The sequence below is a fragment of the Dasypus novemcinctus genome, chromosome 21, assembly GCF_030445035.2.
Source record: "Dasypus novemcinctus isolate mDasNov1 chromosome 21, mDasNov1.1.hap2, whole genome shotgun sequence".
Lineage (NCBI taxonomy): Eukaryota > Metazoa > Chordata > Mammalia > Cingulata > Dasypodidae > Dasypus > Dasypus novemcinctus.
This window is the reverse complement of record NC_080693.1, coordinates 54,409,116-54,435,936: the sequence shown is the minus strand read 5'-3', so window position 1 is coordinate 54,435,936 and position 26,821 is coordinate 54,409,116. Positions and strand designations below refer to the sequence as shown.

Here is a 26,821-nt window from a genome sequence, read left to right as displayed (position 1 = left end):
CTTACATTCACTCCTGTTCTTAGCACTGTGACTCAAACAGCTCTCACAACTGTATCTAAAAATTTTCTTATCCTATTTGACTTCTCTGTACCACTGACTCTGCTGACAACTCCTATTCTAAAGCTCCTTTGTCCCTTTGTCCCCTGAGACCCTCTCAGGCTCTTATGGGTCTCTCCTTCTTGCCTCTACATTCCCCTTCCCTGTTTCCTGCCCTACCATCAACACCCTCCTGTCCCTGCGCATGCTCTGTTCCCCCATTCCAGGGTGCTCCCCAACATGGATGCTACCTGTTCCCATGTTCAAGCTCTGACACCCTATGCTGGGCACCTTTCTTTGGGGAGGTCTTCATCACCCTGCTCACGATCTGACACCCCTATGCCAGGCTGCCCCTCTGCAAGAATATCCTTCACATTGCTTGGGCCCTGACTCTGGACACCATGCCATCTCTACGTGGATATCCTCCCTAACCTTGCTCTGGCTATGATACCCCATTCTGGGTCCCCACCTCCTCTTCTACCCTGTTCTGTGAACACCTACTTTGCTCTGTCCTACACACTGTTTTAGGATTTATTTGTGCAGAAAGGACAAAGAAAGGGGAAGGTAAAGCAATACTATACCATCTTGGGAAACGGACTTTGGCCCAGTGGTTAGGGCGTCCGTCTACCACATGGGAGGTCCGCGGTTCAAACCCCGGGCCTCCTTGACCCGTGTGGAGCTGGCCATGCGCAGTGCTGATGCGCGCAAGGAGTGCCGTGCCACACAAGGGTGTCCCCCGCGTGCGGGAGCCCCACGCGCAAGGAGTGCGCCCGTGAGGAAAGCCGCCCAGCGTGAAAAGAAAGAGCAGCCTGCCCAGGAATGGCGCCGCCCACACTTCCCGTGCTGCTGACGACAACAGAAGCGGACAAAGAAACAATACGCAGCAAATAGACACCAAGAACAGACAACCAGGGGAGGGGGGGATATTAAATAAATAAATAAATCTTAAAAAAAATAAAAAATAAAAAAAAAATACTATACCATCTTAATAACTATAGCTTTATAGTAAGTCTTGATATCTGGAAGGGCAAGTTCTTCTTCTTCTTCAAGATTGTCTTGGCTATTCTTAGCCTTTTGTTCTTCTCCAATTCCTTTTTTATTTGCAGCTTGTTCTTAAATATAATTCAGTCAGTCCCACCTTAACATTTTGCCTATTCCCAGCTTTAGCACTTTTATAATACATTTCCATAATGGAACAGCCTTGGTCATTAATATAAGGAGGTTCTTTTTATCAATTTCACCAGAAGTCCTCAAGTAAGAAAGTCCTGTTAATGCAGTAATATAAAACTCTGCTTTCTGCCTTGAACTGATCTCTAAACTAGATTTGAAGACCATTAATAGGGTGTTGGGTGAGGCTTCATGTAAGCTGTGACATTTTGATTGAATTGGACCCTGAAAGAGAATATTCTACTGGTGGTAAACTGTGGAGGATAAAAGTAAATATGTAGCAAAACCGTAAAGAAAAGTAATTGGATGTTAAGGTCTGAAGCTCAGAAAAGGAATCAGAAATAGAGATTCAAATTTGAAACACAGATGGGTAGACTGCATTTCTAGCCATGCGACTTGAGCTATGTATAATAAGTAGAGAGTAAGGCTGAAGTTTAAACCCTGGGGTACTTCAACATTTAGAGGTCAAAAAGTAGAAGAGAAACCAGGTCTTCTGGAGACAGAATAATGAAGAAAATCATGGAGAGAGACAGAATGGTGTCCTGTAAGTAAAGAAAGCATTTCAAGAAGCAGAATGCATTTAAATGTATCAAATGCTCCTAAAAGGTAAGGTAAAAACTGAGAATTTTCCATTAATTTGGAAAGATGAATGTTGGCAACCTTTACAAAGGTGTATCAGTGCAGTGGATAGGATTACAAGTCCAAGAGAAATGAAGGAAAAATAGGTTGTTCCTTGAACATGTCATAGTTCGTCCTCATCCCAGGGCCTTTACAGTTGCTATTCCTCCAGACCTTTTCCAGACCTGCATGTCCCTCATGTCAGGGAGCAAGTCACCTGCACCCAGAAGGCTTCTACCCTCACCACCCTAACTAAAATAAGCCCCATCTCCCTACTGGTCTTTATCTTGCTTTCTTTTCTTCACAGAACTTATCAGTACTTGAAATTCTATTATTTCATTTATTTACTTCTTGCCGCTTTTCTCCACAAGAACGTGACAAATAAAGGAATAATTTCATACAAACACTTCTTTTTAAGGACAACCTGTTCATTATTTCTAAGTGCATCATTCCTGGCAGATTTTCTATTATTTGAAGATTAAGCCATTGGATTAAGTATAACCTCTTTGACTATAGCCCTCTCACAGAAAGAAATCAATAATACAAAAACAAAGAATATACAAAATTTTACAATCCCTAATAGATACCCTTTACTGCCATTCTTCTGTCAGTTTCCTATAGGTCTTTGTTTCCTTGATTACTACCTATCATGTCATTTTTTTCATAGAATATTTTCACCTTAACCTTCTTGCATTTAATTATAACTCTCACCTTCAATTTTTTTTTTTAATGAAGGCAAAGTATGCCCTAAATATACCTTAGGTCACTCACAAAATTCCCAAAGAAATGATAGTTGCAGGATATTTTAAATTAGAGATAGTCTAGTTCAATCCTTGTCACATGCCTGTGATACAGTCCATAAATGAACTCTAAACCTCTGACTCTTAGCCCTTTGTAAAGTTGGAGAAAGACATCTTGTTAATATCAAGGATATAGATAATTAATAAAAACATCCTAATTATTAGACATACTCTACAAACTGTACTTATGTCATTTTGTAATGTACCACTCCATTTCTGGAAATACTTATCTGTTGAGACTTTATCTCATTTAATGGCTCCATGTCCATATCAAATAGAGGCAGACAGGATTTTGTTTTCAGAGACTCTCTGGAGAGTATTTGCCTTAGCATCTCTAGGGAGGACATAAAATGTTCCCATGCTATATTAACAGTCTGTTAGCTGATTTTATAACTTTTCAGGAGAAAATCTATTACAGTATGTCTTTGGATTAAATAACAAGAGAATTATAATAACTTTCTCTTAAGGTACACGTTTGGATATTAATTAAAATGCAGTAACCATTTGGTATACATTTTTTATATACTGAAGGTATCCCTTGTACTTAATTTTGTTCTGGGGAGAAGGGTACAGGAAGTAGGTGACCAAAGGATGAGTGTTTTGAAAGATCTACTAAATGGCAGGCTAAAAAAGCAAAAGTGGCTATAGGAGTAAAAATGAGAGTTTCCTAATGACATCACTATGGTCTGATACTGAGCAGCTACATAAGTAGTTTCAAATAAATTGAGCAACCAGGAAAAGAGAAAGGAAAAAGGTAAGATCAGCCTTACTGTTAAAAACATTTTTCAGTGGGAGAAAAGCCATCAAATATTTATTGGCTGTTACTTCTTTGATCACATATCTAAAGTTAGTGGAATGATTCTGAATGCCTCTACTTTCTAGAGCTGAGAAATAAACAATTATATTATCCCAAAAGAGCCTTTCTAATATTTAAAGCAATCCTTTCATTCAGTAAATGTTCTGAATGTCTATTAAGTGCCAGGCACTATTTTAGGTGCTAGGGATTAAGCAGTAAATAAACCACACGGAACTTATATACTTAGTGGAGAGAGGCAAACAAGGCCAATAAATGACTTAATATTTTTAGAGTATTGTAAGAGCTATGCATAAACTTAAACCATGGCAAGTACTACACAGAAAAATAAAGCAGGAAAGGAAAATAGGGTACAAGCATTCATTTGTATTCATGTAAAAGGTCTGCTTGTTTTAGGTAAAATTTATGACAGAATAGAATTTATACTGTAACAAGGCCTTTATATAATCAATATTTCTTTTATAAATATCGTACTTTACAGGGTATAGAACATAACTAGACATTTTTTAAGGTTAATTATTATTATAGTCCCACTCTTAGAACATATTATTGGTTATATTTACCACTTTTTTGACAAGAAGTTTTGGCCAAGAATAAAATCTTTAATGAATTAATATCAGCCCTTTAGGTAAACACAATGCACTTTGGACTACCACTTTGTGAAGTGATACTGAGAAACAGTGTTTTAAAAAATAGAAAAAGTGCAGCCCTACTAAATTGTAGGAATACCAAAGGTATACCAAGGAATTTCAGGTGACAACAACTTACAATTCAAAAACATAATGGGGAAGTAGGTATAGCTCAGTGGTTGAATACCTGGTTTCCCATGTACGAGGTCCCGGGTTCAATCCCCAGTACCTTCTATAAACAAACAAACATATTGACACTAATTATCTCACCCTAAATTCATATTATGTAGCCTAAACAAAAGAGACATGAACACTGGAGATTAGTACCATTAGTATATTAATCAAAAAATACTGATGCTTGACTTTGACTTTGTTTTCCTGTACAATTTGAAAATGAATACCAAAAACAAATACTCTATGAAGAGTTTCATTTCCAATTAAAAAACAGACATCCATTTTACAAACTAAAATTTCTACAAACGATTTCATTTTATTAAGTCTTGGTTGTTTAGTACTTTAATTTGGAAAAGAAAGCTTATAAAATGTAAATTGAAGATTTCAGCAGAATAAAGCTTACCTTTAGGCTAGTATGAGAACGCGGTTGACTTAATTCCTGAAATTTCCATTGCTCTGATCCAGGGGTCTCACCTTCTTTCTGAGTGTCGGGTGTAAGCAATCCATCTCCAGCAGGTAATGGGAAAATTCCTAATGATATAGGGCGTTCTTTTCTATTCGGGGAGGGAAGGGGGAAAAAACATTCATTCATTTTTATATTTTTATTTGTCCTGACTATAAAATAATTATCCTGGGCTGTCAATACTTTAGCATCATCACTTTAAAATATACTGTCTGCCCATGTGAACAAGGAGACTAGCCAAAAACAAAGGACTGGCTCAGAAGTTTAAATTAGCTACAAGAAATAAATTAAGAAAAGTGGTAGGAAGCAGTTTTGGAAATCTTATAAATTACTGATGAGTTCTTTGCCCAGGAATATATAGTCTGGTTTCAAAATGAGAAGAGCTGCTAAATTTTTATACATGCTCAGGTTAGCCTTAGGCAAACTTGCAATCCCAGAATCTTCCCCCTTATAAGTGACCCCAACCTCTATTAAATTTCCCAAATTCTTACACTAATCTCTGGATGCTTACCAATGCCTCTTCAGGGTATGACTTTCTTGAATTCAGGAAAATCAATATACTATTTACTTATCCGCCCTAAGGAAGAAAGTTCTATTTTTCTACAGAACCATTATATGAATTCCTTTCAGACACAGTGCATGAAAAAAACCCTTGTCAGTTTTTTTCTAAACAATGAGGCCAAAAAATTCTATAAAAAGATTGTAGAATTTCCAATGTTTTGTAAAAATGTCAAAGCACCAGAGTTACGATTTTAGTAATAATGGAATTTTAACAAGAAACACACCCTTTGTTGTTGACAGAAGATTCCAAATCAAAGGACTTTTAGATGGTGGAAATGACCCTACTAGCAGGTCATCCTGGGCCATTAATTCACAAATGTGGAAACTGGGGAGAAATGAATTTACACTAAAGATTTGGAACCTATACTTCTACTGGTAAGAATGTAAGAATAGAAACAAGGAGGTTATAAGTAAAGGTGGAAAAATATTCAGTGTTGCTAAATACATCTTCTATTCTGTAAGCTCATTTTTATACCAAAGAATCGTAAGCAAGCCATTTTTAAAATATGCCCTTAACACAAAGAGTATGCTCTTCCATTTCTAACAATCAAAAAAGATTACTAAAACTGTCAGAATGCATTTTTAAAGATTAACTGAAGCAGTAGGGGCTGAGAGATTGCATTTTATTAGAGTTGTATGCATGAAGAAATAAAATTTAAAAAACAGATCTTCTCTCCAGCAGTTAAAGTTATTTGTCACATCTACTCACTTGGATTACTTTTTGTCTAATTTGGAAGGGAAAAATCAAATGCCAGTAGGTAGCACAACAGGAGGGCAGAATTTAATATCAAATCTAACTTTATGGTTTTAAGTTGCCAGAACAACCAAATGACAAAAAATTAAAGTAACTAAGTCAGCTATTCTATTTACAAGTTATTTCCCAAATGCTAGTCATCAACAAAGTTTTCCTGAGTCTGTGGCAAAAAGAAGCACTATTTATACCATTATAATATAGTAATAATGCACACAGGCACATTTCCATATAAGGAATAACCTGTTCTTTCTTGAAAATGAATGTTCCTTAATCTTTATTTTAGACTCCATCTTTTCTGCTCTTATGATCTTAAAATGATCCTTCTTTCATCAAATGACAGGGACAGTGATTGGTAGCAGGATTTTTTTTTAATGTCCATAGTTGACAAAATAAAAATTTGGCAACCTGATGTTTATTCCTCAATTTGGGAGGAACATATTTTGGGAACTGAAAATCAAAGGATTTAAGAGCTATTAGCCTTGAATTTATTTATTTTTCAACTTACTTTAATGATTTAAACAGTCTAAAGAAGGGATTCTTAATAAGGGATCTGTGAGCTTGAAATGAAATTCAAAAAATATTATTCTTGTGCGGACATGTTGGTGAAGGTATAATATATTTATTAAACAGTACACAGTATAGTATGGACATAGTAAGTGGTCCATGGTTTTCACCTGACTGGCAAAAGGATCCGTGGAACAAAAGAGGTTAAGAACCCCTGGTCTAAAGGAATGCAAGATGCAAAAAGAACCAGGAAGATAATATAGACTTCTTCATGCAAATCCATCATACTAATAATAGAAATCAAGTACAAGCCAGGCATTAAAATGGTCTTCCTATATGAATGACAAAACATTCATGTTCTCACATTGTCAAATACTGAAAAAGTTTTAAAGCTAGACTATTGGGAGAGAGGTCTGCTGTGGACACAAGTTTTGCTCTACTTCTGTCAACTAATTCCACAACCCAAAGGAACAGTAGACATCTTACCTCTTTATATTGCTTTTATCATTCAGAAACTGCTCTATAGGGAGGGGAATTTTCTTCAGAGACTGATAGCTGTCTGTCAAGTGGGGAAATGATGCTCTGGTTTACACTGTTCCAGGTCCAAAAAAATAGTATTACTACAAACCCTTTTCTCCTTATTTTAGGACAAGTTACATAGATGGGCCAGAGAAGAAGGGCATGTAATTATGGAAGTTAATTAGAATCCTACTTTAGAAAAGAAATCATGAAAGGTGAACATCAGTCCTATGCTAAGTTGGTATGCATGTTTGGTACTTTGTATTAACTGCTTCAGTAATACAGAAGAAAAGAAATCAAAGAGTGGAATACATGTGAAAAATATCAAGTGGCAGAGATAAATCCCAAGTGTTGCAATCTGCCATTACAAATAAAGCTATCACCAACTATCAGAATCAGAAAAAGAGTAATTCTTTTTCAAATTACCTTTCTTCCACATATCAAATTTTGAGTTATTTAAATGCTAGTTTACATGTATAAATAATTTTGCAAATAATTTTTAAAACGGGATGACTATCTTCACTTTTAATACAACTAATCATTAAAGTCTACTTTATATAAAGGGGAATAAAGAAAACAAACAAAAAAGATCACATTTGTTGAGCATTCACTGTGTTACAGGGACTGAGCTAGACAATTTAGTTATATATCTCATTTAATCCTCATAATAACCCTAGAACATAAGGATTATTTCCCCAGTTTTCAGATTAGGAAAAGTAATGCTCAGAGACTTTAGGCACTAGCAATTGGCAGAGTTGGGAATTAAAGCTAGGTCTGTCCAATTCCAAGGCCCCATGTGCTTTCGTTGGAACATGACTATTCAAATATGTTAATTCAAAATTACCTAATTCTTGACAATTTAATCTTAACATCGAAGACTTTGGTATTTTTATTTAATCAGATAAATAGCAACTTTTGTGTCAATGAACTTTACAAATTTAATCACAGGTTATTTATCAATAAAATAGCTGGATTCAAAATAGTTCTGCTAAAAATAATGGATAACAAGTGACTATGAAATTATTTATAATTTACTATATCGTTAAACTGATTAAATAAAAATATTAATCTCACTTGATTTTTTTTTAAGGACGTACTGGGGATTGAACCCAAGATATTGTACATGGGAGGTAGGTGCTCACCACTGAGCTACATCTGCTCCCCTCACTTGATTTTTATACCCACCCAATGGGGTAATTATCTTCAGAAGAGGAAACTCAGGAACAGAGAGATTAAGCCACTTGCCAAAGGTCCTAAGGTTCAGATGTGACAAAGTATTTATACCTAAGCAGTCCAAGTCTGAAGTATTCTTACCCACTGTGTAGCCCAGCAAAGCACTGCCTTCTCAAATGGAACTTAAACCTATGAAAAATACTATACATCTTGAGTTCAAGTGTTTTAATCTCTTAAAAGCCTATATATGTATATACATATATACATATATACACATTAAGTCCTTAATGTACTACCACAATATACACAAATAATGAGATCACCCCCATTTTTATAAATCAAGAAAGAAAATTACCAAGTATCTAGTTACAGACTATAGATTTAGTTGAAATTTAATTTCTGAACCTTAAATTCATTTTGAACATGAACTGACTCATTAGTAAAAACAAATGCACTGAGGAAATTTACAACTTTACTCTTCTTAATTTATCTAAATCTACTCTTAGGATTTGAATATTTTCTTTTAAGTAAACATTTAAATAATAAAAAAGTATACACTATGAACCTTCCTTTAAAACCATGGACAAAGCATGAACAAATGGGTTATTTTTAGTTTGATGAGTTAAAAAAACAAAAGAAACCAAAACAGTAAACCTCTAAAATGTAGAAGATATCTCATGCAGGGTACAAGTTGAGTGAACAGCAGGAAAGTATGGAAATTAATGACTAACCCCACAAAGCAGGCCTAGATATTTATCACCCAAGTCTACAAAGAAAAGAATGGACAACATCTGACAAAACAATAGTGAATAGGCTTTGTAAAGCTTTCACAACTTTGATGTGTAAATAATGGGGGAAAAATGCATTCCCAGCCCTAAAAGATAGAAATTTTTTCACTTTAAAATATGTTTTGTTTTAGGAGGAAAATATTTAAATTGCAGTTTTCCAAGGGTACTATCAAAAATAGCAGAAATGATGCCCAAACCTCCATTAGTCAAAGAATAATTGGAACAAAATAAACCTAAGGATTGGGTCAATAGATTGCAAATCCTAGCACAAAAGATATTTGCTCCTTAATGCTCAGAAGCAAAACGCAGAGGTTGTGTAAACTTGGAGCTAGTGCTCTGTTCTTGTTCTCCCCTTTACTCTAAACACTCTGCTTTAAATAAAACCACACTGACCTTGTACTTGTATATAAGTACAATATGAAAATCCTTTTCTTGGTAGGTAGTTTCCAAACACAGAGCAGTATCGTGAAATAATCGTTTATAAAATACTATAAATAAGAAATCCTGGCTTCAGGCCATTTTCCATTGTTTCAATCTGCAACAAAAATGGTTACAAAGCAGACCCATGAAGCTAAAAATTTAAGAAAAACCAACTAAGCAGGGGCTTCCAAGAGAGACTGGAATACCTGAGTATCCTTGGTAGATTCTGCGTCAGAGCTGGCACACCGGTAGAAATAGAAAAGTGCACAAGCAGCAAAACAGAGAGAGATACTAAGATAGCAGAATTAATGACCACCGCCCCGCCAACAAAGCCAAACACAAACAGCAGCATGCATCCAGGACTCATGGCGCTGTGCTGGCATGGTGAAACACCCGAACCAGGAGGCCTACACAGGGGCCAAAGAGGTATCTTTGTAGTGAGGAGCTGTCATTCAGCTGCTGCTACAAAAACAATGCCATCAACAGCAGCTCTCCACTCCATCCTGCAGCAGCTCCGAAGCGATGACGTCAGCCTGCTCTCCCCACCTCATAACCATAGAGCTGCTGCTCCTAGCATTTATGCAGCAACCCAGAGAGACAGCCAGGCTATTAACTATTTTCCCTTCCACTAAGAGTCCTGGCTTAGCTCATTGGCTACAATGCCTGGAGATCTACATAATTTATTCACACTCCTACATCAAACAGAAGTCTAGCTAATCTTTTCAAACATGCCTCTCTGTAACAAAAAGGACTTGAAAGCAATCAGACAGGAGAAATGAAAAATTTTCAGCCTTCCCACAAATCAGAAAATTTTAAACTTAGTATAATCTCCAGCACGGTTAGAAAAGTTAAAAATACCTCGATATGCTGCTTATAGTCATGTCTCATAATTTACCCTTTTTATAGTGAAGGCTGCCTCTATTTTTCTATGCTATTCTCTCCTACAGCATTCCAACCATAGCAGAGAGCTTTTTGATCCAGCCTAACTATTGTTATAGGATTAAAGAACAGAGAAAAACAGAAATAAACATTATTTATTTCGCTTTCTCTCAAGGCAAAACGTACAACAAAGCTTACCTAATTCTACTATGAGCTGTGGATTCTAGTTGATCACTCCCTGAGAGCTGATGAAGTTTTGTTCTTTCTAAGTGTTCCATATAATTATGGATCATCTATTTTAAAGAAAGAAAAAAATACACACAATTTAAGACTACTACCTGGAATAAAGATAGAGTGTTATAACAAGGGAAACATTTTTGTACAATTTTCTTATCTATTACACTACCCAGTCCCATGCAAAAGAATATTAAGGAAGGAAACTTTTTAACGGGAAAGGAATATACAAACAATTACACTTAAGTATGGTGGTCTCCATAAAAGTAGCCAATATCTTGCACAGCATAACAAAATTTTTTTATAATGTAATTAAAAAATAATAATAATAATAAATATTTTTTTAAAAAAATTTTTTTTAATTTTTACAATGTGATGCTATTAAATGAGGTAACAATGACATAACACAAATCAGTGTATAATCACTTGGGAGAAAGTGATGAGACCACTGGCTAAAAACAGTAGAGGGCATCTTAGAAGTCCATCCACTAAGCCAGGAAATAACAAAGAAATTAATGTAAAACTTCAAAAGAAACCATATTCTTTTGGGGTCTTTTCCATTTCATAAAGGGTAAAAATCATTTTCAATTTAGTTAGTTTAATACCAAGATGTTTATTTCTTGTGCCTGTAGATTTAGTTGAAATAATGCCCAAATAATTTCTCCTTTAACTGCTAACTCATTGGTATTATGTGATATATTCAACTAATCATGTATAATATTAACAGTAAATTAATACAAATGAAAATATATCTGAAGACTTTGATTTTGAGTTTTGAATAAAGAACCATAAGAAATATGGAGGTGAAACCTTCAAGAATATAAAAGTATATGAACAATTAAGACATTCGAAGGTCCTGTTTAAATTTTTTTAAAAGATTATTTATTTGTTTAAATCTTGATATCTATAGTTTCACTTTAAAAAAACATAAATCTGGAATTAAAATATGTAAAACACAACAGATTTCTATTATAAAATAAAAAAGTCTTTGCTATTCATATACACATGATATGAATAAGAAAAAATGAATTTAAAAAAACAAGAAAAGGTATTTGTGTTTTAAAGGAATTTAAAAATTAAAAGAATACTACCTGAATTCTTAAAGTATAGCATGGAATAAAAGCTTTGGAAGTTTACTAAACTTAAGCTACATGAAAATGAGTATCAATCCAATTTAACTTAAAATACATGTTGCAGCATAATAAATGTGTAACTATTAGAAGAAAAAAGTTAATGTTTAAATTTACTTTAAAAAGCGTTCTTTTGCGGTGAAAATTTTACTTGGTATGTACAAAAATTAAGAAATATATAAATTAATTTTAAGGTGTTATTTATTGTCAAATGAAAATGTGATGCATGAAATAAAGGAATTCTATCAAACCAAACATTATAAAATGATTAACCAGACTGTTCCCCAATTAAGACTAATCCAAACAAGAAATGACTAAAGCAAAGAAAAAAATATAAACTCACATGGACATGGTATATACTAAAATATTTTTTTATTTTAAATGTACATACTTTTAAAATGTACTGATTTTCTTTCTATCACCATTTAAAGGACAGTTTTCCAGAAACAAAGCTTTCGTCTTTGTGTCACCAAGTCAGAAATAATGAGCTGTTTTCTTTGATCAGGAAGAACTTAACAGGAAAAGATGTAAACTGAGACTAATATATCAAGGTGATTGTTGGGGAAATTAGATATAAATTTAAATTCACAAAAGGTTTTGAAAAACCTAAACTGAATTCTTACATACTGGTCAGTAATCATAAAGAATTGATTAGTTCAATTGGAAGTATCTAAGTTTATGTAAGTATTCAAACAAAAGAAATAATTACTATGAAAGCAAACTTGGTTAGTTATCTATTCAATAAGAAAAAAGAATTACAAACAAAACACAAAGACAGAATCATTTCTCCCCCAATAGCCCATTCTATACACTGAATCTCTATTGTTTTAAATGAACTCTGAAATTCAAATTAAAAAAAAAATTAGAAAATGTTGAATTCTAAACCTTCTTCAAATAACTGATCCCAAGTAATTCTAGAAGAATGTATTCTGACATTCCAAAGTGGTCCATAAATGAAATTGGTTCCAACTCAACTAAACTAACACTTAGGAAAGAATAACAAACAAAATGGCAGCTAACAATTCTTGAGCATAGATGTCAGCCAGTGCCTTTGCAGCCATTGTTTCATTTAATCCTAACAACAATATCACCATTTTACAGATAAATTCTAGCTAGCAGAGGTTAAAGTAATTTGTCAAAGTCAATCGCTAGTTAATAATTAACTGTATTCTTTCATTACCTAGTTAACTTTGGAGCTAGAACTCAAGTCTCTCTGATTCAATAATCTGAGCAATTAAGCATTATCTGCCCTTTCAGACTATTCCCTAGGCAAGCAATGAACTCATTGTCCTTTCTTCTCACACCCACAAGAAAACCCTACACCCTAAAGCATTTCCTAACATCTGAAATAAAATGATATGCACTATACTGTATAAAGGCACAAAAAGTAGAAAAAATAAATGGTACATTAAAAGCTAACAATAGGGCTTTATAGTATATAGCCCTGGTTTTAAAAAAAAAAAAAGTGAGTGGAAGGGAAGGATCATTACTGCCAGATAGAAAAGAGAAATAATAGAGTAAACTAGGAAAAGCTTTAGATATTCTACTGTTGGGTCCACTAGCCCCATCCCTCTTGACCTCAGAACTGCAATTCTCAATTTTCTCGAGTATGCACATTAATTCACACATATTTAAGAGTCAATTCAGCAAAAAGTAGCTAGAATCATCAGGAGGATCCCAACCACACTGAATGGAAAATCCTAGTTTGGGAAAAGCCCCAACTCTCCAACCCCCACAGCAGAGGTTGACTGTTAGCTTCAGATAAGACTGACGTAACTCAAGGCATTGGTAAGGTTTTGGAGACAAGTGGCATGGATACCTTTAATCACACTAGCTTTGAATTTCCATATACAGTTCAAGAATCACATCTGTACACCTGCAAAGCCACTATTCTTATAGTTGTTGAGATGCCATACAGCAGAAGCACAGAAAAAATTCTAGTGCCATTTAAAACATGGAATTCAAAAGGGTTGAGAGTTCAGGCTATGGAATCAGACAGACCTGGATTCATATTCAGTCACCTACTAGATGAGATTTGGGGCAAATCACTTCATATTCTCTTTCTCAACTTCAGTCTATAAAATGGGAATGTTAAGGTTTGTTCAGAGGATTAAAAGAGAATGCATGTATACATTCTCTGGTTATGAGACCCTCCCCGAATTGCAGGAGGTTCATTTTCTAAGAGGATGTACATCTGGGCCCAAGTACGTCACAATTATTTGACATATTTTCTCCACTGATATTTTCTCCACTGCTCTCTTTAAAAGGGCACTTTTTCTTTTAAGCAAATTTAGCAATGTGTGCAAAATTTTGGATTTCATTAGAGAACAGTTTTGACATCACAAAAAGATCATAGTAAATTTCCCTTAAGCAGCAAACAACTTGTTTGATTTAAAAGTTCTATTTAAGGGAAGCAGATTTGGCTCAATGGATAGAGAGTCGGCCTACCACACAGGAGGTTCAGGGTTCAAACCCAGTGCCTCCTGATCTGTGTGGTGAGCTGGCCCACGCGCACTGCTGATGTGCACAAGAAGTGCCATGCCACGCAGGGGTGTCCCCCACCTAGCGGAGCCCCACGCGCAAGGCGTGTGCCCTGTAAGAAGAGCCGCCCAGCGCAAAAAAAGCATAGCCTGCCCAGGAGTGGCGCCGCACACAAGGAGAGCTGATGCAGCAAGATGATGCAACAAAAAAGAGACACAGATTTCGGGTGCCGCTGACAAGAATACAAGCGGTCACAGAACACACAGCGAATGGACACAGAAAGCAGACGGTGGGGGGGAAGGAGAGTGAAATAAATAAAAAATAAATCTTAAAAAAAAATTTTTTTTTCAAGTATTATTTAAAACAACTTTTCTGTGCCTGTATAAGATACTACCTTCTTTGTGATTAATAAAGAAGAGGTTAAGGTTAAATCCTTCAGACTTCCTTTACTGGAAGGCTTCTAAGTTTACCTTTAAAGGACACCTAGTTCTATAGCTTTAGATAGCTATTTATAATTGCTAATTGAACGCCATTTCTAGTACAGATGTATAAACAGAAAAATGTGGGCTACAGAAAAATGTGGGCTACAGCAAAACAGACCCACATTTCGAAGCAGCCTTATCTTCAAGTTACATAAATTTTCCTTGAGGCAATGCAAAATAAAGGAAGCCTATCAATCAGGGAAGAGGATAGAAGCTACTTATGACAAAGACAAGGGATCTGTCACCCTCCATGTAAAATCTCCCTGATTACTGGATACTTGTGCCCAGATCTCTGGCTTGGTAATTTAGATTTTCCTGAAATCTCTTTTTCTTCTTGGACTGTCCTCTGAAGGCATAGAAATAGACAGAAAAATTATTATATTTTTTCATTTGAAATTAAGATATGCTTTTATTTCTTGAAGGAACAATCTTCACTTTTATTAAATATGAGAAAAATATGAAATTTCACTTGACAGTCAATTTTTCAAGAATGTATATATTTTACACATTCATCAATTATAGTTTAATAATCCTCAATTTCAAAGGTTAGAACCTCATTAAACAAAAGCATTATTCATAATTCATCCCTATTCCCTTATTTGTAGCTTATAAACATATTACCCGAAACACATTTCTAATTATCAACACTGACAAGTAGTACAGAGTGTACACTTTCTGTAGGGCATTGCTCAGGCACTGAAATCCATGGTGTAAAAAGAACCAACCATAGGCCTTTAACAGCTGTTGTTTTTTTACCCACCAAATACATCATATTAATGTGGATATTTTTTACATACTGAAAAAACTGCCAGTTAAAATGCTCCTGTCTTACCAGAGATCTAAAGTTCCAGCCTCTTTATGGCCAACCTTTTCCCTCTGGCACTAGGTATCATCAGTTCTGTGGTATTTCATACTCGACGTGTGGTTATTGAAGCTAACAGTAATCAGCGAACCTCATGTTTCAGGGCTAAAAGTCAGTAAAAAATTTCAAGAAACCCTCCCTCTCCCCCTCCCAAAAAAAAAAAAAAGCAAATGAAACTAGGTGAATTGGGGTTTTATCTTAAAAGCAACAATTCAGGGAAGCAGATGTGGCTCAACTGATAGAGCGGTCGCCTACCATATAGGAGGTCCAGGGTTCAATCCCAGAGCCTCCTGGCCTGTGTGGTGAGCTGGCCCACAAGGAGTACCCTGCCACACAGAGGTGTCCCCCTCACAGGGGAGCCCCATGTGCAAGGAGTGCGCCCCGCATGAAAAAAGTGCAGCTGCCCAGGAGTGGGGCTGCACACACTGAGAGCTGACGGAACAGAAAGAGACACAGACTCTGGGTCTCAACGAGAATGCAAGCAGACACAGAACACAAAGCAAATGGACATGAGAGTAGATGGGGGAGGGGTAGAAATAAATAAAATAAATGTTAAAAAAAAAAAAAAGCAACAATTCAGGTGCCTACAGAGGCCTACATAAACTAGCAAAAGAAAAATGGAAGTTGAAGACTGGAACCATCTGTATCATGGGAAAAGACAGATTAGAAAAAAGAGGAATTATCTTTTCATGTAACAAATATTATGTGAGTCTAAGAAGATTCTATTTATTTGGGTATGTGAACCCTTGGCTGATCATGATACACAAAAATAATTTTCACCTTAGGAAGACAGAAATACATGCAACATAAGAAAGGATAACCATAAAAAAGAGTTTAAAAACCCTCAAGTACATTTTCTAATTAAAATTTGCTTTGGAGAGATTATGTGCTGAAGTTGTTAATTTAAAATACTGAAACATCATACTGAAAAATTATTTTAGAATCACTCCGATTTAAGACGTTATAATTTATGTGTTTGCTATTTGTTATAAACTGAATGCAAACAAGTTCTTTCCATCATTTCTTCATGATACTTTTTCACTATGTGCACATAAATTTTCATTTAGCCAATCAAAGAAACAAGGATTTAAACTGTCTTAAATAATCAAATTATTCTGTGGCACACTAATCCACCACATGCAAGATTAATTCCAGATAAAAAATAAAAAAAGCCAATATTTGGTAATTAGATTAGTACCATTTGAAGTCTAATGTTTGCTGGAAATGATCCCCAAGAATTATTCTAGCTGATTTGCACAGAAAACTTAAGAAGTGCTCTCTATGGTTAAATTTCTTTGTCTTAATATATTAGCATGGTCAGAACAATTCAGAAACCCACCTCAGTATGTCTTTGATGTAATGCATTATATTCCTTCTTCAGTTCGGCTTCTCGTTCTTCAAGTCTGCTAACTGAAATCAAGACACATATACTTAATCAAAACAAAATATAAGAGATTTACTTCAAAAAGTCCATCTTTAAAACCTGGAATGGGTTATCCATATCCTTTAGGACTCAGTGCTCCATATGAAATTTTTCACAAAGCTAATGATCTCATTTTATTATCCTTTCAAAGTGGAGAAAAACAGTGGAAAAAAGTAACATTTGAATATGCATGCTTATCGGGTCATCATAAAAAAGAGGTCTTTAATAACAATATAAAATTCACTCTTCCAAAGTCACAAATCATTTCATTGAAATTCTAACCTGGGATTAGGGACCAAATAATTTATTTCTAATATTATTAAAGTTCTTTTTCACTAATGGGCAGTATGTAAAGGTACATTGTTTTTAGATACATTTTCCACTTCAGTTCTTCTCAATTTCAGGAACTCAGCTTCTTTTATTTAGCTCCCTCTGCTGATGGATTTTATGAGTGGCACTGATTTTGGATAGTGCTCAGAATATAACTTTATGGTATTAAAAAAATAAAATTTTAGATCCTGAAATACAGAATGTCAGGACAGGATTGTAAAGGAAATAATGATTAATATGACAGAGGCATGATTCAGAGAAGAGGTGGAGTCCAAGCAGGACCACAAAGAAATTGCAGTTCTCACAATAGATGGTGGTAAGCATAGTCCAGGCATTGTTAATAGAGAAGGGAACAAATGGGAGGGGCATCACCATCCCAGAATTCTCAGGATTGGGGAATGAACTATGGACTAGAGTGGACTTAATGGAATTCTACTATAAACTTACTGTGATTCTAGCAATGGAAGAACTTATATCGTTGATGTGGAGGCAGGGGCCACTGGAGGTTCTGAGGTCAGAGAGAGGGAAAACAGGTGTAATATAGAGGCATTTTGGGGACTTGGGAATTGTTCTGAATGACACTGCAACAACAGATACAGGCCATTATTTATCTTGCCATAACCTACAAAATTGTGTGAGAGAGAATGTAAACTATAATCCAGTGGCAATGCTCCAAAATGTGTTCAATCAATTGCAATGAATGTACCACACTAATGAAGGATGTTGTTAATGGGGGCAAAAGTGGGCAGTGTGGGGAGCAGGGTATATGGGAATTCCCTATATTTTTAATGTAATCTAAATATCATTTTTTTTAATTAAAAATTAAAAATGATGAAAGAAAATAAAAACCAATAGGCGTTAATATAAACAACATGTTTATGAAAATAACTACTTTCCAAAAAAAATATCTGGAGAAGGAAAAAAAAACAAACAAACCAGTGATGGTGGGAAGTAGAGGGGAGAGACTGGCCAGCCTGGAGAAGCCCATATTAGCTAAGGAGCAATGAGATTCAGTCTGGTCGAGAGAATTAAAGCTGATGTTCAAGGTGTTTGTCAAGATAATAATTTAAGTCTCCTTGAATGCTTTAGGTTAGGTGGAAATGCTCGCTTGGATTAAGAGTCAGCTAGCTGCATACATACAAGCCTGTTTATAAGCTATGGCCTATGACTATGTCAGATAGCTGAAAGAGTAAATACCTACTGTGAACTATAACAATACACACCTGAATGTTCTATTTGCCTAATGCGCACCAGAGATCAAATAAAACCTAACTTGTGCTGCCTAGTACATTCATCTTTGGTTTATATAGCTTTACCTGCCACCTTTGTATGAATATCTTGAAAATATGTCATTGATTAGGAAAACTGAAGCTCTGGCTTTTTGCTTTGATTTGTTTGTAATTCAGGCCTGTATGTTGGCTCATCAAATTTGCAACAGTGAATAAACTCAGACTACAATAACCATGGAGCATACTTTATCATGCCAGGCAAGGATCCAGTACATCTGCTGTTCAACTTATCCTGTGGCTGCAGAGCAATAATAAGCAAACTTGTAATGCAGATGTGTTGTGATAATACAATAAATGCTAAAACTATAAAAATCTTTTATGCTGTGTGATGATTAGGTTAATGTGTCAGCTTGGCCAGGTAACTGTGCTGAGTTGTTTGGTCAAGCAAGCACTGGGCAAACTGTAATACATGGGCATTTATGGACTTTAGTCACCATTGACTTTATTGCAGTAGTAAATCATAAATAGCTGATTACAAGTACATCAGTCAGGGAGATTGCCATCAGCAATGAGTGACACTTTATCCAATCAGTTGAATGCCTTAAAAGGGGAAGTGATTCCAGCATTGAGTGAGGATTTCCCAGCTCATCTTTGGACAGCCAATGTCTCCCAGAACTCATCAAGAACCTCTATTGGGGAAGTGGACTTGGCCCAATGGATAGGGTGTCCGCCTACCACATGGGAGGTCCAAGGTTCAAACCCCAGGCCTCCTTGACCCATGGAGCTGGTCCATGAGCACTGCTGATACGCGCAAGGAGTGCCGTGCCACGCAGGGGTGTCCCCCGCATAGGGGAGCCCCACGTGCAAGGAGTGCACCCCGTAAGGAGAGCCGCCTGGCATGAAAGAAAGTGCAGCCTGCCCAGGAATGGTGCTGCACACACAGGAGAATTGACACAACAAGACAACACAACAAAAAGAAACACAGATCTCGTGCCACTGATAAGGATAGAAACGGTCACAGAAGAACACACAGCAAATGGACACAGAGAGCAGACAACCGGGGGAGAGGGGAATGGGAGAAAAATAAATAAAAAATAAATCTTAAAAAAAAAAAAAAAAAAAAAAAAGAACCTTCATTGGACTTTCATCGGAGCCCCTGATTGAAGCCTGCCTGTGGAACCTGGACTTGTGCATCCCCACGGTTACATGAGAGACTCTGATAAAATCACTTGCTATTGACAGATATCAACCCTAATAAATGCTGCTTCTATACTTTTTAAAATTAAAAACAGGAAATTCAAATAAGTTATAGATATTTAGTAACAAGTAGATATTTTCTACTCTTTCTTTTGCAATTAAACTGCTGATCTAAAAGCTTAAGGGAATCCTAAGGCTACTGGGTCAACAATATCCATTTTCAATTGCTCATCTGTGTGAATCAAGATTTTCTTGAAAATGTTCAACCAAAACAAAATTGACTCCTAAAGTTAAAATAAAATAAAAATGTCCATAACTCTCAATTTCAAATTTTTACTGAATAATACAACCTATTATTCTCATCAATTGGCTTGATATGAATTCACAAAAATAAATTCATCTCACCATCACTACCACCACCAATACTAAGAGCAGTTAAGATCATATAGTGCTTACCATGTACTGTAAATTGTCCTAAGCACTTTACATAACTAACTTATTTGAGTCTGACAGCAACCTTATGATGGTGCTCCTTTTTCTTTCAAACAAGTAAACACATGAAGAAAAAAATCCCTGTTCTTATGTAAAAAACCCAATCACAGATATTTTTGACACAAAGGCATCAAACTGCTAAGCAAACTATGTACTCAACTTTATTAATCGTCAGGGAATTCCACATTAAAACCAAAATGCAATACATTTATATCCATTAGAATGGCTAAAAAGAAAAATACAATACACCAAGTGCTGGTAAGAATATAGAGCAATTGGACTCATACACACACTGCTGGTAGTACATCCAATGTGAAAACCGTTTGACAAAAGTTAATGAAGTTGAATATTTGTCAACCCTATCACAAAACAATTTCACATCTAGGAAGCACAAATAAATATCCACCAAAAGGCATTTAAAACAATGTACAGAGTGGCACTATTCAAAACAACCCAAAATTGGAAATAACCTAAAAGTCCTTCAATAGCAGAATGGATAAATAAATGATACTATATTCATGCATTAGAATGCTATGTAACAAAGAGAATGAACAAATCATTGTCACATACAATATCATGGACAAAATGTTATAAGCAAGAAGTTGGGAAAAAGCATCAGACACAAAAGAAGACATACTGTATGATTTCAGATATATAAAGTTTAAAAATACACAAAACTAATCTGTAGTGTTAGAAGTCTGGAGGTGGTTACCTTTGGGAAGAAGTTAGTGACTGGATGAATTAACTATTTGTACAGCTTCACTTCCCTCCAAATTCACTGTACCCATTCACATAGGAACTTTCCTTGTGTTGAATACTCATTATTCTTTATGCTCTCCAACAATCCTATGAGTTCATCATGTAGCACAGGATTTAAACAGATTATTCAGAACTATTACAAACAAGTTGTACTGTTTGGACATCAGAATTCCTAAGAGAGATGACCAAGATTGTTAACAGATTTGAGAATATAAAATGAAAGAGAGGAAAACAGATGTAGCTCAAGTGGTTTAGTGCCTGCTTCCCATGTACAAAGTCCTGGGTTCCTGGGCTCCATACCCAGTACCTCCTAAAAACAAAAAACAAACAAAAAAATCAACTCCCAGGAGCCAGTGTACTCAGTGGTTGAGTGCCAGCTTCCCATATACAAGGACAAAAAAAAGAGAGAGAGAGAGAGAAAGATGGGTATCATGGGAGGAGAAACCCAAACTACTCTTTTGGAAGTCACGTTGGTAATACATATTAAAATAAACAGTGTTTATATCCTTTGACCCAGAATTAGTATTCTTGTTTTTGTATCCTACAGAAACACTTACACCAAAGCCCATAGATAAATGAAAATGATGCTCTATGCAACATATTGTATAACCCCAAAATTGGAACCACCTCCAAATATGTAATTAGGATTTTTTAAAGGGAACTATGATAGTCACATGATGAAATACAATTTAGTGGCTTTGCTACCTCTTAGCTGTGAAACCTTAACTAAATTAACCTCTCTGGGCTTCAGTTTGCCTCTCTGTAAATGAGGAATAATAGTGGTATCTCTGAGTTGATATGAAGATTAAGTGAGCTAATATTTGTACAAGACTTAGAACAGTGCCTGGCATGTACGGTAAGTCCCATACCAGTATTTCTTTTAATACAATAATTAAAGGTATCTGTTAAAAGGAATGCAGTTTATCTATATGTGCTGACATGGGATGGTACCCAGGATTGAATGGAAGAATATTGAATATTTATTACTACATCTGAAAATAAAAAGTTCAAAACATTGTACAATATGATGCCACTAAGATGTCTACACAGCCAAAACTGAGTTTCATATTCTACTCAGAATATGAAATATTTGCTTTTCAAATTTAACTTACTTAAAAGATAAGTAGCTTCAGATTACTGTGTATTCAAAATAGTTCCAGTAAGAAAGGCATTAGGGAGCAGATGTGGCTCAAGTGGTTGAGTGTCTGCTTCCCACATGGGGGGTCCTGGGTTTGGTCCCTGGTGCCTCCTAAAAACAAAAAAACAAACAACAAGCAGCAAAGAAACAAACAAAAAACAACTTAGGGGAGCTGATGTGGCTCAGTGATTGAGAGCTGGCTTCCTAAGTACAAGGTCAGGGGTTTAATCCCTAGCCCTGGTAACTTAAAAAAGAAAGAAAGAAAAAAAAGAAAGGCATTAAAAGGGAACAATTTTCTTTTTAGCATTAAACTTTTACATTTGTTTCAAATGGATCATATGTGTAACTTGATATACCTGAACTAAAAATTAATTTTTGGTTGGGCTGGTAATAGTTTCCCATATTTCTTCACTTTTAAAAATAGCATTTCATAGCTAGACATGTGATTCATAGACTTGCATTGTTTAATATTTATTTTAGTCTTAATATTTGTTTTAAATTATTACACTGCATTATTAATGTCTTTAGGTCCAGAATAAGTGTCATCATTAAGTGATTATATATTTTGAAGTGTGATATTTTAATAGGAAAATTTGATTTTGGGGTGTTTTTCTTGACTCTTTTCCTTTCTCAACTATGTGACAAAAAGTCTGTTGATAAAACATCTAGTCCCAAAGAGGTCAAAACTAACATAAAATTAGAAAAACTCAGGGAAGCAGGTGTTGCTCAGTGGTTGAGAACCTGATAAAATAAGAAGTGCTGGGAAACGGACTTTGGCCCAGTGGTTAGGGCGTCCGTCTACCACATGGGAGGTCCGCGGTTCAGGCCCCGCGCCTCCTTGACCCGTGTGGAGCTGGCCCATGCGAAGTGCTGATGCGCGCAAGGAGTGCCGTGCTACACAGGAGTGTCCCCCGCGTAGGGGAGCAACACGCGCAAGGAGTGCACCTGTAAGAAGAGCCTGCTGAGGAATGGCGCCGTCCACACTTCCTGTACCTCTGACGACAACAGAAACGGACAAAGAAACAAGACGCAGCAAAAAGACACAGAAAACAGACAACCGGGGGAGGGGAGGGGAATTAAATAAATAAAAATAAATCTTAAAAAAAAAAAAAAAAAAAGAAGTGCTGGGACTGAGGCATAATATTTGTCCAGATGTATATCAGATGTGCAGTTTCTAGTAAAAATATATTTGGCTCTTATCCCTGGACATGTTTAGAAGCATGAAAATTAACAAATATACCTCTGCTCTTCAGAATTAAAAATATATATATAACATTTTGACAGTGGTGGGTGGCACTGGGAACTGCTGAGGCCCCCCAGCAAGAGCGGAGGTCCAGATAATGCCGAGATCTCCTTGTTCTAGAGGCCGACATCCCGTGTTCCAGGTGTGGCTGGGTGCCACCAGCCTGAGAGGCCTTCACACAAACTTGTTATTTCTGTCTTGTGAATGCACTTGATAACTTAAAAAATAGACACCTGTCTGAAGTTTCAGCTCTAAAGAGAATAAACAAATAATTCTAGAATTTACTACTTTTCACCACTTACATTATTCCTGTTCTAGCCACCTCTTGCCTGGATTATTATAATAGTCTTAACTAGCGTCTATGCTACAGCCTTTGCTCCCCTATAGTCTCAAAACAGTACCCTGGGAATAGTCAGAACATGTCTTTCCTCTGCTCAAAACCCTTCAGTGGGCATCAATGTCAAAGAAGGAACTGTATTAACACTAAGCGTCAATATTGGGGGGTATGGAATTTTTTCTTTTGAACTAAGGAAAAAGTTCAAAGGTTTGCTGGGGCAATGAATGCACAACTCTGTGATGAAAGTGAGAGCCACTGAGTGTACACTTTGGATAGAATGTACAAGGCACAGAACTGTATAACATCGTAAACCATGTGGTGGATGATGGACTATAGTTAACAGTACAAATATGAGATAGTCACATGAACTATAACAAATGTACAATACTAATACATAGTGTTAATAACAGGGGATGTATGGAAAAAATATACCAAGGGTACACTATGGACCATAGTTAGTGGTAATAGTCTGATCACATTCTTTCACAATCTGTAACAAATGTTCCACAACAGTGTAAGGTGTTGGTAGAGGGGTGATTTATGGGAATTCTACACATTATGCATAATTGTTTTATAAGCTCACGAATTCTCCAATAAAAAATTAAAAATCCTTCAGTGGCTTCTTTTCTGATTAAAACAAGGAAACAAACAAAAAAACCAAACTCTTAGTTATGCTCTTACAATAATCCACAAAACCCTTCTGGACCTGCTGTATCACGCCACTCCTCACCTTCCTGTGTCTCTTTTTGTTGCTTCACCTTGCTGCATCAGCTCTCCATGTGCGCGGCGCTATTCCTGGGCAGGCTGAACTTTCTTTCACGCTGGGCGGCTCTCCTTACAGGGCGTGGTCCCTGCGCGTGGGGCTCCCTGACATGGCACAGCACTCTTTGCGTGCATCAGCACTGTGCCTGAGCCAGCTCCACATGGGTCAAGGTTTGAACCGTGGACCTCCCATGTGGTAGACAGACGCCCTATCCACTGGGCCAAGTCCGCTTCCCTCCGTTTCTTGTAAACACAAAAGCTAATTTTCTTAATCCACAAAAATGGTGTTTTTAAGATGTTTTGAGTTATCGTTGCTGCATATTCCAGACATATACTGAAAGATAATGCTCATCTTTTGACTGTTTTTCATGCAAATTAAATCACAACTATGACTAAACCAAGCTTTGTCTCAGCTTTATATAAATACACTATTAAATACTATCAATTTCATTTTGGGGGCATCAAAAGATTCAGACTAAAAGTAGTACATATTCATCTCAAAATATAAATTAACAACCCTGATGGAACTACAATTTGTTGCAGCCCATAATTTTTATGTCTGTGGTATCATTGTTGAATTCTGATTTTATTTAGCATTGTCTTAACTATGCTTAAGACCCAAGTAAAATCTTCAACCAGTTAAATACAAAGGTTTTTAAAATTTCAAACACACCAACCACACTAGTAACACTGAAAACATTCTGAAATAACATTATTCACAAAAAGTCAAAAGTAAAATTGGCTATTCTTTTACCCACAGATGTAAATAAACAAGTCTCTATAAAGATTCCTACTCTGTATAACCTGCTCATTTTCTTTTTTAGTGCCAAATGTTATAAGTCTGACTACAATAGGTTAGTGAGGCAGAAAGAGCTAGAAATAAAACTGAAAATCTGAAGACAATGAGAAATGTAACTCTGTATTTATTATAAGGTATTTTGCAAGACAATATACTGTTTTGTAAAAGCAATAATGTATAATTTTGAAATTCTTATCTACACATAGTTTACCACTTTGTAGCCCCAGAGAGAATAACTTAAAAATTTATCTTATGGTACAACTTATGGTATGATAAATTGAGTACTAAACTTGAGAATGTTTCCCATGAATGTACAAAATAAAATTTGGAGCAACCATATTTAAGAAATATTTTTATGTTTATTATATGGCTATATCTTTGTACTGTTTAGGAAAGTCCAGACATATTTTCTTAGAATAGTCTACTTCATTTACTCATAAAGTGTGAGTGGCAAAATTCATTATGTATTTAACTCATTTCCATTGCTAATTTTCCTTAGAATAGAAAAGATTTGTAGCCCATTAGCACATATTTAACTTGTTAGCAAACTGTGACCTGATTCAGAAATTCAATTCCTTTTATTCATCCATTTATTTATTTATTTATTTTAGGCACCGACAGCCAGGGACTGAACATAGGACCTCATTTGTGGGAAGTTGGTGCTCAATCACTGAGTCACATGAGTTCCCTGAGTTGGTTTTTTCCTTTGTTTTGCTTGCTTTTTGCCTTTGTTTATTTAGGAGGCACTGGGAACCAAACTCGGGACCTCCCGTGTGTGAGGTGGGCATTCAACCACTTGAGCTACAGCGACTCCCTTCAATTACTTTTATTTAAAAATTTCTCTCCCCTCCCCCATTGTCTGTTTTCTGTGCCCGTTTGTTGTGTGTTCTGCGTCTGCTTGCATTCTTGTCAGAGGCACTAAGAATCTATGTCTCTTTTTGTTGCATCATCTTGTTGCATCAGCTCTCCGTGTGTGCAGCGCCACTCCTGGGCAGGCTGCACTTTTTTTCACGCTGGGCAGCTCCTTGCGGGGCACACTCCCTGAGCGTGGGGGAAACCCCTGCGTGGCAGGGCACTCTGTGTGCATCAGCACTACGTGTGGGCCAGCTCAATACATGGGTCAGGAGGCCCTGGGTTTGAACCCTGGACCTCCCATATGGTAGGTGGATGCTCTATCAGTTGAGCCAAATCCGCTTCCCTTTAATTCCTTTTAACAGGAAGTTTGAATACCTTTGTATTAATCGCCCTTCTTAAGACATTTTATATTGTTTTGGTTCACATGCTCTTAGGGGCAATTTCAAATAACCAACCCTGAGTCTTATGCCTTAATTTACCAATCATAGTTACTAAAACATTCTATCCAACCCGCATTTTAAAATAAAAGCAAACTATCTCATCGTTTAAAATGTCTTAGTAAATTAGATTTAAATTTGTAGAAATGAAAATTAGTTCCTCTAACATTAAGTATTACTTCCATTTTCCTCTCCACTTCAGTACAAGAATTACAGCCTATATACTTTGGTTGTTACATAAGGCCCTTAACTAATTTATTTCTCTCTTGCATTAAAATTAATAAAAAGGCTTGTTATCTCTTTATATTTACATTTAGATGTATTAGTGATAA

The 26,821-nt window shown here is 35.9% G+C and overlaps 1 protein-coding gene across 10 annotated transcripts in view; it reads right to left on the bottom strand.

Moving 5' to 3' along the window:
• The window catches only part of SPAG9 (sperm associated antigen 9), a 148,087-nt gene that overhangs the window by 71,565 nt on the left and 49,701 nt on the right, over positions 1 to 26,821 (bottom strand). For 4 of the 10 annotated variants that reach the window (XM_058283950.1, XM_058283951.1, XM_058283952.1 and 1 more), the window contains exons 3-5: positions 16,828 to 16,898; positions 10,498 to 10,592; positions 4,642 to 4,792 (exon numbers count right to left, since the gene is read on the bottom strand). In XM_058283950.1, coding sequence (XP_058139933.1) covers positions 4,642 to 4,792; positions 10,498 to 10,592; positions 16,828 to 16,898 — 317 coding nt within the window. Of the gene's footprint in view, positions 1 to 4,641; positions 4,793 to 9,626; positions 10,091 to 10,497; positions 10,593 to 16,827; positions 16,899 to 26,821 lie in introns of those variants that run through there. The other 6 variants (XM_071210585.1, XM_071210586.1, XM_058283953.1 and 3 more) reach the window with 5 other exon arrangements.